This window comes from Hippopotamus amphibius, chromosome X, assembly GCF_030028045.1.
Source record: "Hippopotamus amphibius kiboko isolate mHipAmp2 chromosome X, mHipAmp2.hap2, whole genome shotgun sequence".
NCBI lineage: Eukaryota > Metazoa > Chordata > Mammalia > Artiodactyla > Hippopotamidae > Hippopotamus > Hippopotamus amphibius.
In genome coordinates, this window is record NC_080203.1 from 28,562,944 (window position 1) to 28,575,640 (window position 12,697).

General features: G+C 42.3%; 1 protein-coding gene across 1 annotated transcript in view; it reads right to left on the bottom strand.

The window, feature by feature from the left end:
* GRIA3 (glutamate ionotropic receptor AMPA type subunit 3) overlaps positions 1-12,697 on the bottom strand; it is a 284,919-nt gene that overhangs the window by 205,793 nt on the left and 66,429 nt on the right. Inside the window, exon 3 of the mRNA XM_057718466.1 lies at positions 2,412-2,651. Coding sequence (XP_057574449.1) covers positions 2,412-2,651 — 240 coding nt within the window. The remainder of the gene's footprint in view (positions 1-2,411; positions 2,652-12,697) is intronic.

The following is a 12,697-nucleotide window of genomic DNA, read 5'->3' on the forward strand; positions in this document are numbered from 1 at the left end:
GGAGTGGTCGGGGAAGGCTAACTTGGGAAGATAGACTCTGAAGTGGGTTTTGAAAAATGGAAGGACAGGCAGGAAGGATTTTCAGAATCAAGATGGAGAGAATCCCAGGCAGTGGAAGTGCAGCTGCTGAGGCAAGTGTGGTTCTGGCACATTTGGGCAACAGTGAAAAATGGGAGCTGCCGGCAGTGGAAGGTTCTCATCAGGTAACATGAAGACAACCGGTTCATTAGTTGGTTGAGGCATAATTACATTGAGTCTTGAGGAATAGACTGCTTTCATTTTTCAATGTGGGCAATAGAAACTATTGAAAATTTTGGAACAGGGTCATAATATACAGTGTTTTAAGAAGGCTTTCCAAGGATGAAATTAGTATAAAACTTTATGGAAATTACTTCTTAAGCAGAGCAGATTAATCCCACCAGCTAAATGGCTATAGAGGGAAAAATATGAACATACACAAGTCAGAAAGGTTTCTTTTGGCTCTAAGACCATAGAATTGAACAAATGATTTAGTGAGATGATTTGAGAAAAAATGCAGGATTAAGAAACAGAGATGGACTTTGGCTTCCTTTCCTCTAGTAGAGAGCTAATGGGCAAAGGGGGGTCATGGGCGATGAGGAAAGAATACATTAACTTGTGTCTCCTGCTTGTCAATAAATGAGAGGTTACAATATTAGCAGAACTGATATTTAGTTTTAAAAAAGTTTCAGGAGAGAAGCTGTTTAATTTACAAACTTCAGTTCTGAAAATTAATTTTTTATGTACTAGATTACACTATGTAGTATATGGAAATAGGCTAATTCATCCTCAGTGTTTGAAAGAAATGAAATGCATTAAAATTTAGCAAATTGTGAATTAGAACATTCAAACTGTTTTGGTACCCTAGTCAGGCAAAGATCTGCAGGAACACACAGCATTCCTCCCTGATTCTGCCCTTTGTTCATGTTCTCTTCCTCTTCCCCCAAACTCCATCTCCTTCTTCTCTTCCAATCCACAGCTTATACATCCTTTAAGGCCTGGCTCCTCTAGCCAGCCTTTGAAAACTCTTATTTCTAGGAGTGCTACTTTTTCACAGTTCTCATAGCAATCAGAATCTGTAGTGTAGCACTCAGTTGGATACTGAGTTTGATACTTTGTTCTGAATGTCCTTTTCTGTCTACCCCCACTGGAACTGTATTATATAAGCATGTATCACAAGATTTGAATAAACCATTGAGGATTGATAACAGCTTGTAGGTTGGTTGACAAATTAACTGACAACATGTAAGTTAGGATTAGTAATAAGATACAAAGTGTCCTATGTCTGGTATAATATAAAAAATCATAGAATATTACATTAAGAAGGGACATAGCTTTGGTGAGGAGACCAAGGCTAAGAGAGCTTCAATAAGTTGGTCAAGGTCAGAGAGCTAATTAGTGGCAGAGCATGGACTAGAATTCTGCTCTCCTGCTTCAGGTTCATGAAATTTGATGATATTTTGGAGGTAAGTACTATAAGCAAATACAGGCCTTATGTTTCCTGACAGGGTCTGAGTTAAGTTACCTATAAAGACGTAATTTCCAGGGTTACAAGTAAACAGGTGATAAAGTAACATTATCTTTTGGAATCTCATGGCGATAGGATTCCCTGATTTTACTGAGGAACCCCTCAAAGATAACTGGGTTTTAGAGGAGTCTGTCTAGCTGCACTGTGATGTGTATACTTAACTATATACTATTTAAGATCAGACCCCTAATTTTGGAGACTTTCAGTATAATACATCCTCAATAGATTCAATATAATATGTCTTACTATTAGAAAAACTATCCATCCCCAAAACCCAGTTTGGCCAGTCTCCATTCATTGTTTCTATCAGATAATTGTTGAGGCCCTATGATCTGAACACCTAATGTGATCTGGAAATCAGAGACATTGCCACCAGTCCCAGCTCTGTGGTTAAACTGTGTGAAAAATCACTTTTCCTCTTTGGGCTTCAGTTTTCTCACCTATGAAATGAGGATAATTATAGTCTCTGGCAGGATTAATTCTCCAAAACCTTTCCCGCTTAGGCCTCTCTCTACTTTAGATTAAGCTGCTTTTAATTTGTGTATTTTAGACCAGATAAATTATTTTGGGGAGGGGGAAGGCTTCTTTTTCAACAACAGTGATTCAATCAGGAGGATAATCCGAAACCCCTTTTCAAAGTCGGGGGTGGGAGGACATGTATAATTTGAAAAATTAGATTCTAAAATTACTATTGCTTTGATTGTTTTTTGGCCTTACTCTTCAATTCATTTTGAATATTAATTACAATTTTAAAAGAAGAAGAGATTTTATTTATTGGGAGAGAAAGGGACAAACGTGAGTTGAGAAAGGTTGAACACCACTGTTACATGAATATTCAAACAGGAGAGCAGATGCCTCTTCTTACCTCTTTCGGTGTCATAGAGGTACACAAACTTCTCCCACTTGTAGTGACCCAGGAGACTCAGAATAGCGCCCTTCAAGGCTGGGCGCATCTGGATGACAAACTGCACATCTGCATCAGTGGGGAAGCTGGGCGTGACAAAGGACGTGTGCAGAGCTCCACAGAAGGAGGTCAGAGTGTTCATTGACATCTGGTCATAGAATCCAAAGATGGCATACACCCCTCTCGAGAACTGGGAGCAGACTGCAATGAGAAAAAGAGAAAGAAATCTCAATAGCCCCATGGTCCCTTGCAGCAGCTTGTAGGATTGGCAATACAATGTATGGTTGGGCTCTAAAGGACAAAAAGAAAACCAGTGATCTCTGGAATCTCTAGAAGCCCTTGGAAGTCCAGTTACCCAGCAGGAAAAGATTAAGAAAGGGAAGAATTTACTTGATACAGTTGCATATTCTGTATGTCTACCATGAGCAGGAAACTAAGAAAATGTGGGAAGGAAAGAGGTGAAGGTTGTCTTACCCTCCTTCAGCAACCCTCCCAGCCCACCCCCAAGCCACCCAAGTGCTCCTGTGCTTCCACCATAGCTACCCAGGGGCCTCTTAGTGTACCCAGGCCCCATCAAGGTAGAACTGTCTTGTGTCTCACCCCTTCGGTGCTTTTTCTGCTGGGTGACAGTAGTGACTGATGATTTAGTCAGATGAACTGCTAATGTGTCTTCTAGGAAATGTATTACTCCTCTTAGGTTACATAACACTTTAACTCTAGTTATGTTATGATTAACACCCTTTATGTAGGCTGTTCATGAAGAGGATTTCAGATTCTGGGAAGGCCATTGGGAAGACTGGCTTTTCAGTGCGCATGGAGTAGGTGGGCTTATCTTGATCCTTTTGCATTCATCTTCTAGACCTATTAGCCCTCACATAGAATGGTCATGTCCCCCTCATGATCGTGGTCAGTTTTCCTTCATCTCAAAGTGGGTCACACCACTACCTCTTCCCTCTTCTGGCCCAGATGAGCTTAAAAAATGTGAACCAATCTCAATATTAGCTTAGGTAGAACAAAATTAGCAAAGCAAATCAGCGACAGCAGCACCATGTGGTGCATTCCCAAACCAAGTGGAAATGATCTTTAGATTATTTGCACCACTGCTCCCTTCCATCCATGTGAAGCAGGCAGAACAGGCAGCTGATGATGTGGTGTGATTAAGGGGTCCTGCATGGTCACCCTTAGCTGCTAGGAAGCCAGTGTTAGGCTTACTTGTTCAGGTTTAGGGTTTTGATAAAACAGCCTATGGATTGGGAGGGGGATTCAGTAGAATCATTTTAGCCATTAGCATGTCTGATTAGAGGCCAGGACAGGTGAGAAAGTGGATGGGTCAGTTTTGATGGGGCTGGGTAGGTCAGAGAAGAGCATGTAAAGGGTCTGGTCTCTTTTATCAGCCACACTCACTACTCATTGGCTTGAGGTAGCATTTCAAAGGTGATTCTCAGTCACTCAAGCACCTCCTTAGGGGAAGACAATTGCTTCCAACTTGAGGAATTCTAAGTGACCTCCAAACACATGCACAAAAATGCCTTTATACTAAAAGGAAAAATCAACTAGAGGATGAATCTGGGGCATTTCATGACATGGGGCCAAAAGAATTATTCAAAGACAAAAACAAAGGGGCATGGGAGGGAGGGGATATGGGGATGTATGTCTAAATACAGCTGACTCACTTGAGTGTACCTCAAAAGCTGGCACAAGAGTGTAAAGCAATTATATTCCAATAAAGAGCTTAAAAACAAACAAACAAAAAAAACGAAGGGGCTAGATGCCACTTTGCCTTGGTCATCACCAAAGGAGACACTAAGGAGAGTCCCACTCCCAAATTAATCCTGTAAAGGTAGCATTTTGCAGTACTAGGTCAAATCTTGGCCGGTGTACATAATGTTCTGTATAAAATGGACAATAATAATAACAGCTATTGAGTGCTTAGTAGGTACCAGGGCCTGTGCTAAGTACTATACAAGTATTCTCTCTTTTAATATTCCCAACAACCTCATGAGGTATTGCTATCATTCCATTTAATAGATAAGAATTCCGAGATAAAAAAAATGTTCTCTCTCTTGAGTGGAGGAACCAGGATTTGAACGTGAGTCTGTCCAACTCCAAAACTCACACTCCCTGGGATCCCAAACCAACAATGACATTAGAGAGTACTTATTGGCTCAAATGAGATAGGGTTTCCAGATTTGGCAAGTAACATAAGTAGAAGGCTTAACGGAGAAGACAACTGTCACATGAGGACAGGGGTAATCACCTCTGAGGGAAGCTGGAGCCTAAGGGACCTGTGAAATGCCTCTTATGGCGCATCCCTGGGCCCCTTCCTGGCTGCAGAAAGTAGGACCGAATGGAACATTGAGCTGACCCAAAGGACAGTGTCTGTGTTTTTAGGTTCTTAGAATGTTTGAGCCAGGGGGAACTTAAATACTATTTCATTCAGCGGTTTTTCAAGCATACTTTTTAGTGTAGAATCCTTTCTCTAAATGACATTTTATGTGAAAAAGTCCAATATATAAGAGATAAAGTGGAACTCTTTTGATTCAACACAGAGTACCACTGATGCCTCCCTATCCTAAAGAAAGTGACACAAAGAGAGGAAGTGCCTTACACAAAGTCACACAATGAATTATGAACCAGTCTCTCAGAAATGCTTTATCAGCACCCCCACACCATCTCTGCTCCTGAGCTATCTAGGTCAGGATTTGCCTGGCATGAAAGTGACTTACCCTCAATGCCTAGCTCTCAGCATAGACGGATCCACCAGGGGTTTCCCGTGACTCATCTGCCAGCTGCTGCTCTCAGTTCCCTCCAGCCTCAAATATCAATGAGAGCAGGTGGCAGATTGGTGGGTGATCTTTGGGGACTTGTGATTCTTTGGGGTGATGTGGGTTATCTTTATCTGAGTCCTTAATATACCACACCCATAAAATGATGATGGAAGAAATAGTTGTCTTGGCAATCTTACAGCGCTGTGAAGTGTGAAGGAAGGGGCAACAGCTTCTGAGACAGGCGGACTTCACTTCTAGTCATGGCTCTGCCAGTCTAAAGCTGCACAACTTAAACACTCTGAGCTTCAGTGTAGAGTGGTAATTATGAAGGCAGGTTCTAGAGTTAGACCGTATAGATTGAAATCCTGAATCCATCACTTACTAGGCAAGTTAGTAAATATCTTTGTGTCTCTGACCCAGTTTCTTCATCTCTAAAATGGGGATAATAGTGCCTGTCTCAGCATTGGTTGTGAAAGTTAAAATGAGTTCATTCATGGGAAGCATCTGTCTATAACAGTGCCTGGCACACAAGAGATACTCACTTTCTGCTAGCTATTTATTCATGCAACAGATACTTATTGAGCATCTCCTATGTGCTGACATTATTATACGTAGTGGGAGATACAGGAGAGAGAAAGGATCCTGTCCTCCTGGAACTTGTATACCAGTGAGGGGAAAAGACAATAATAAATGCAACAAGTAAAATGTAAAGTTTGTCTTAGTTACAAATGTGGCTTTCGGTTATTGTTATGGAGTAAGGAGTAAATGAAATGGTACATGGAAAATAAATATGTGGTGCCTAACATATACCTTGGCAACTAAATAGTTCTTCCTCTGTTTCTTTCCTCTTGCCAACTCTTTTTACTTTGCCCTCTGTTGATCCCATCAGCTTACCCTCCCCACAGCAACCATTGCCCTTGGCTTCACACTGAGTACCCAGGTAGCACAGCTTTTCTTCTCTCTCACCTTCCCTAGACACTTCTTCAGTGCTCTTTCCTGTCCTCGCTCCTGGGTCACTTCTGGGTAGTAATGGGTTAAGAAAGAACCCCTGATAATTTGACTTTGTCCTCTGACTCTTCCCCTCCCTATATAATGCCTTTGTGCTGGGAAAATGCTGTCTCCACTGTGCCTTCCCAGTATGAAATATCATGGTTGTCTGCTTCCTAAGAGTGTCTGTCTCCATCTCTTCCTACTAGCAAAACACCAAATTCTTCCAGTGGGAGACGTCGTTTCTGACTACATTCTGGATTCCTGAGGATTCTAGTGTAGCTCCCCAACTGTGTTCCCTTCAATGGTGAATGACAAGCAAGGCTGGAGCCAGCTGTCACGCTTTTATTTATAGTCCCCAAGTCTGTAGGGTCGGGACAGGTATTGTTAATGTACAGTGTGGCAGCTAATTACACCACCCATATTCCAAACGGCATCATTACAAAAATGTCAAATAACTTGATTACCCTAAAGATCAGAATAACAATATTCCATATCATTTATAGAACCCTTTTCATAGCCTTTTGAATTGGAGAAAAAAAGGAAACTGAAGTCTCTTGCTGACTTAATGATCACATTTGAAACAAGCACAAAGAAGAAAAACATAGCTATGGAGAAACCAATAGAGCTATATCATAAGAAGGTTCTCCAGGTAATACCATAGTACAATGAATTCCAGGGGATCAAAGAAGCTTAGAGATGGAAGACCATGCAGTCCAACGTCGTCTAAAGCTGTGATGTTGGTTCATGGTGAAGTTTCCAGTCTGGTGAAATATCCGTGTGTGTGTGTGTGTGTGTGTTTGTGTGTGTGTGTGTGTGTGTGTGTGTGTGTGTGTGTTGGGGTAAGGTTGACAACTGTTCCTTTTTTAGGAAAAACAGTCCTTTTCTCTGTATCATTTCTATTATCTGGATGTTATATGTAGAGTCCTTTCTCTTCTGAGATGATGGTGCTGTTGATGATACCACTCATATGTATATGAATTCATATATATACACCCCCTCTGTGGTGGGCCAAATAATGACCTCCCAAAAGATGTCCACGTCTTAATCCCCCAAATCTGTGAATTAGGTCACATGGTAAAGGGGAATTAAGACTGCAGATAAAATTGTTTGCTAATCAGTTGACTTTAAAATAGTGAGATTATCCTGGGTTATCTGGGTGACCCAATATAATCACAAGGGTCCTTAAATGTAGAAGACAGAAGTTAAAAAAAAAAAAGTCAGTAATCAGAGTGATGCGGTATGGGAAAAACTTGACCAGTCATTGCTATGAATGAAGGTGGAGTAGGCTGTGAGTTAGGGAAAGTAGATGGTTTCTAGAAGTTGGGAAAGGCAAGGAATTGAATTCTCCCTTAGAGCCTCCAGACAGGAATGCAGCCCTGCCGACACCTTGATTTGAGCCCAGTGAGATGCCTATCAAACTTCTGACTTACAGAACTGGAAGATGATAAACCTGTGTGATTTTAAGCCACTAAATTTGCAGCAATTTGTTACAATAGTAGATAGAAAACTAATATACTTAACATAGCAAAAGTTAAAAGTTGCTAACTCTCTAGATCAATCTATACTCCACTCACCTTTTTTCCCTCTTAAAACATTTACTGATTCAAGAAGTCCAAAAGTTTGGAAACTAAATATCTAATCTAATTTCCCATTCAGTACAGGAACCACCTCCCGTGAGGCTGTATTACCTCTCTTTGAATACTTCGAGCAACCTGGGAGCTCATTACTCACAGGCAGCGCTTCCCTTGCAGGGCAGCCCTGATGACAAGGGAGCTCTTCCTGAAATCGAACCTAAGTTTACCTCTTGGGCCTCTTGAATGCCAGATGAGACACTGAATCCCAATTCTACATGCCCTCCACTTACTTTTATAGGAAGCTCAGAAATACAACTGACATACTCAGGAGATATATAATGGCTGTTAGCTATTCAAGTGTGTGCCTTTATTCTCACTATGCTGCCTTCTTCCTGTCAGGCTAAAAATCTGCTGAAAGAGTCCACCTCCCCTTGAATCCCTGCCACCTCCATAAGGTATCATTCATCCTCCTTCTTTACCATCATCACTAATGATGGGATGATGAGGACCTTGCAGCTGTCTGCATCTGCAACCTAGTTTCTGCCCCCATCACTTTACTGAACCTGCCCTCTCGAGTTGGATGATGACCTGCTCACTGCCAAATCCAGCTCTATTCACAGATATCACTTGACTTGACTGCTCAGCAGCATTTGACGTTGTTGGCCACATCCTCCCCCTTGAAACTCCCCTCTCCTGTTTCAAGAGCACTAAGCTCTGCTGCCTCTAACTTCCTTCCTGTTCCTTTTCAGTTTCCTCTTGTTCCATTACCTCGATGAAAATGTGTCCAAAGGTTTTTGTCTTTGCCCTCTTTCTCTAAATGTTTTCTTTTTTCCATTCAACAAATATTTAGGGGGACTTCCCTGGTGGAGCAGTGGTTAAGAATCTGCCTGCCAATGCAGGGCACACGGGTTCAATCCCTGGTCCGGGAAGATTCCACATGCCACAGAGCAACTAAGCCTGTGTGCCACAACTACTGAGCCCATGTGCCGCAACTGCTGAAGCCTGCGTGCCTAGAGCCTGTGCTCTGCCACAGGAGAAGCCACCACAACGAAGAGTAGCCTCTGCTCGCCACAACTAGAGAAAGCCAGCGCCCAGCAATGAAGACCCAACACAGACAATAAATAAATAAATAAATTAAAAACAACCTCCGAAAGAAACCATAAACAAGACAAGACAACCCTCAGAATGGGAAAAAATAGTTGCCAACAAAACAACGGACAAAGGATTAATCTCCAAAATATACAAGCAGCTCATGGAGCTTAATACCAAAAAAGCAAATAACCCAATCCACAAATGGGCAGAAGACCTCAATAGACATTTCTCCAAAGAAGACCTGCAGATGGGCAACAAACATGCTCAACATCATTAATCATCAGAGAAATGCAAGTCAAAGCCACAATGAGGTATCACCTCATACCAGTCAGAATGGCCATCATCACAAAATCTGGAAACCACAAATGTTGGAGAGGGTATGGAGAAAAGGGAACTCTCCTGCACTATTGGTGGGAATGTAAGTTGGTACAGCCACTATGGAAAACAGTTTGGAGGTTCCTTCAAAAACTAGAAATAGAAGTACCATATGATCCAGTAATCCCACTCCTGGGCATATACCCAGAGAAAACCATAATCCCAAAAGAAACATGTACCATAATGTTTATTGCAGCACTATTTACAATAGCCAGGACATGGAAGCAACCTAAATGCCCATCAACAAATGAATGGATAAAGAAGATGTGGCATATATATACAATGGAATATTACTCAGCTATAAAAAGGAATGAGATGGAGCTATCTGTGATGAGGTGGATAGACCTAGAGTCTGTCATACAGAGTGAGGTAAGCCAGAAAGAGAAAGACAAATATTGTATGCTAACTCACATATACGGAATCTAAAAATGGTACTGATGAACTCAGTGACAAGACAAGAACAAGGACGCAGATGCAGAGAATGGACTGGAAAACTCGAGGTTTGTGGGGGCGGGGGGTGAAGGGGAAGCTGAGACGAAGTGAGAGAGTAGCATAGGCATATATATACTACCAACTGTAAAACAGATAGCCAGTGGAAAGTTGCAGTATAACAAAGGGAGTTCAGCTCGATGATGGATGATGCCTTAGAGGACTGGGACGGGGAGGGTGGGGGGCAGTCGAGGGAGGGAGGGGATACAGGGATATGTGTATAAATACAGATGATTGACCTTGGTGTACCTCAAAAACTGGTACAAGAGTGTAAAGCATTTATATTCCAATAAAAACAAACAAACAAACAAACGTTTATGGAGTTCCTCGTATGTGCCAGGCGGGGGGTCTCATCTCACTACCTCCACGTGGATGAATTCCAAGTAGGTGCCTCTAACTTCAGACACACTCCTCAACTCCAGATCCACATTTCTGACTGCTCATCAAACAGCCTCACCTAGAGGCCTTCATGGCATCATACACTCGGTACATTATTTCTCCTCTCCCACCCTCCAGCTGCAGACCTGCTCCTCCTCTGCTCACCACTCTTCTTCCAGTCACCCAAGCTAGAGTCTCAAGGGTCATCTTTGTCTTCTTCCCCTATACCATTCTCTTGTGATACTTCATCAATTCTACCTCTACAGCATGGTGGGGGGGGAGGGGGTATCTCTTTCCTGTTCTTCTTCAGGTCAGGTTCTCCTCCCTCTCTCTCAAACTGTGAGAGTAGGTCACCTGCTTCTGGTCTTTTCCCCAACCTATCACTGGCACTGCTATCAGATTACTTGTCCTCCTTTCTGTTCCAACTGTCTGATCAAAATATACCCATCCCAGCTCCCATTTCTGCCAGAATCTGCTCTATGTATGAGTTGTTTATGGACTAATAAATGAATCTTTGCAAATGAGTCAGTTCATGGTTTCTCAACCTTGGTGCTACTGGCCTTTGGGGCTGGATAATTCTTTGTTGTGAGGGACCATCCTGTGCATTGTAGGATGTTTAGCAGCATCCCTGGCCTCTACCCATTAGATGCCAGTAGTACCATCACCACCCGCCAATTGTGACAACACAAAATGCCTGAAAACAGTGGCAAATATCCCCTGAGAGCATCTCCCCACCCTGTTCCTATCTCCCTCCTCCACCCCCTGTTTGATAACCACAGGGTTGGCTTATGACGTCCTCTCCACAGAGAACAAGTCCTTACCCTAGTGAACAGGCATGCATATCTAGGTAATCCCAGAGGTGTTATTTTAGTGACAAAGAGTTAGGAAGGGTGAACTCTTCAGAGCCCACCATATAGGCAGGCAGGTACTTCCCTGGTCTTGCCCATAAAGTGGCTATTTGTGTCTAACCTGGGGATGTAGGAGAGGAAGAATTAGATAAAGGATGGAGGTGGTGGGGTTGGGTGTGGGGTAGAAACCAGCTCATACCTTCCCTGGGTTCATACAGATCAGCCTCCCCGTCTGCTTGAACATCCTTTGGCCTTGGGTTCTAGTAACCACGGTGGGTGCTTATAGGTTCCAGAGTCAGAACAAGGTGTCAGCCCCATTCTCCAGCTGATGATTCCATGGTTTAATTACCATCTTTGGGTTAATTCCCTTGAACATTCTGTGCTGTTCACAGGAGTATACTGCCTTCCGACAGTCTAACTAGTTATTTTTGCAATTACATGGCATGTATCTAAACGTTGGCAGAGAAAACATTCATTATTAACATTTGATCCTACTTGAATATAGCGGCTTGCAAATGCAGGCATTAACATATGAACACGTGTGTTTTGGAAAATTCATTTTTGCAACTCTAAGTGCAAACTACCCTTCCGTAGCAATGTCAGAAATGGCAGGAGAACTGCTGGGATGGGCTGGGGTAAGGGGGTGCTTTTTAGACCCTTTTATATCAAGACATATGGTCAAGAACTGGAGCTCAGGAGTTTAAAATTTTTGCTTATTCATTCCTCAATTTATTCATTCATCCAATAAAACTTTGAGTTCCTGTTGTGTGACAAACATTGTCTACGTGCTGGGATAGAGCAGTGAGCAAAACAGATACGATCTCTGTCCTCATGGTGATTACAGTCTTGTATTGGCAGCAAATAGCAATAAAAGAATCACACGAATGTGATTACCATATTCTAAATACTAAGAAGGGAGGTATTAGGGTGTTATGAGGCTATGTGACAAGGTGACTTTAGATTAGGTCAGGGGAAAGTTATCTGAGCGTGTGACATTTGAGCTCATGGCTGAGAGTAGAAGAACATCCCATGCAGAGAGAATAGCACTTGCTGAGGCCCAGATGGAGGACAGCATTTGATGTACTTGAGGCACTGAAAGAAGACTAGCCTGGCTGGAGTGTGGCCAGTGAAGAGGATGGGGCAAGATGAGTCTGGTAGGAGACAGGGACCCAGCCGTGAAGGACCTTGTAGGATGCTAATAAGGAATTTAGATTTTATTCTAAGGACCATGGGAGGAAATTATGGAAGGATTTTGCTCATGGTTAGTCCATGAACTGATTTATATTTTTAAGAGGTTTATCTGGCTGGTGTATGGATGTAGATTTAATGAGACATCAGTGAAATCAGGGAGAACATTTGGGATACTTTTCTGCAGTCTAGGTGACAGACAATAATAGTCTGGATTTGAGTTGTGGCAATGGAGGTGGAAGAAATTGGAGTTTATTTCTGAGGTCAAATTACTGACCTTGGGCTCGTTACTTAAACTCCCCAAACCTCATTCCCATATCTATAACCGTTAGGCTGATAGTACCTACCCTATAGCATTGTTGTGTGGATTAAATGAATATGTCCAAAGTGTGTGGATCTCATAGAAGTCTGTGCTCAATTGATAAACGGTATCTGCTCTGAATATTATTTAACACATTATCTCTCAGTGCTTTTGCACTGCAATGGGTTTTTATATGATTCAGTCCCTAGTTTGCTGTGTGGTCTTGGACCGGTTACTTCACTGG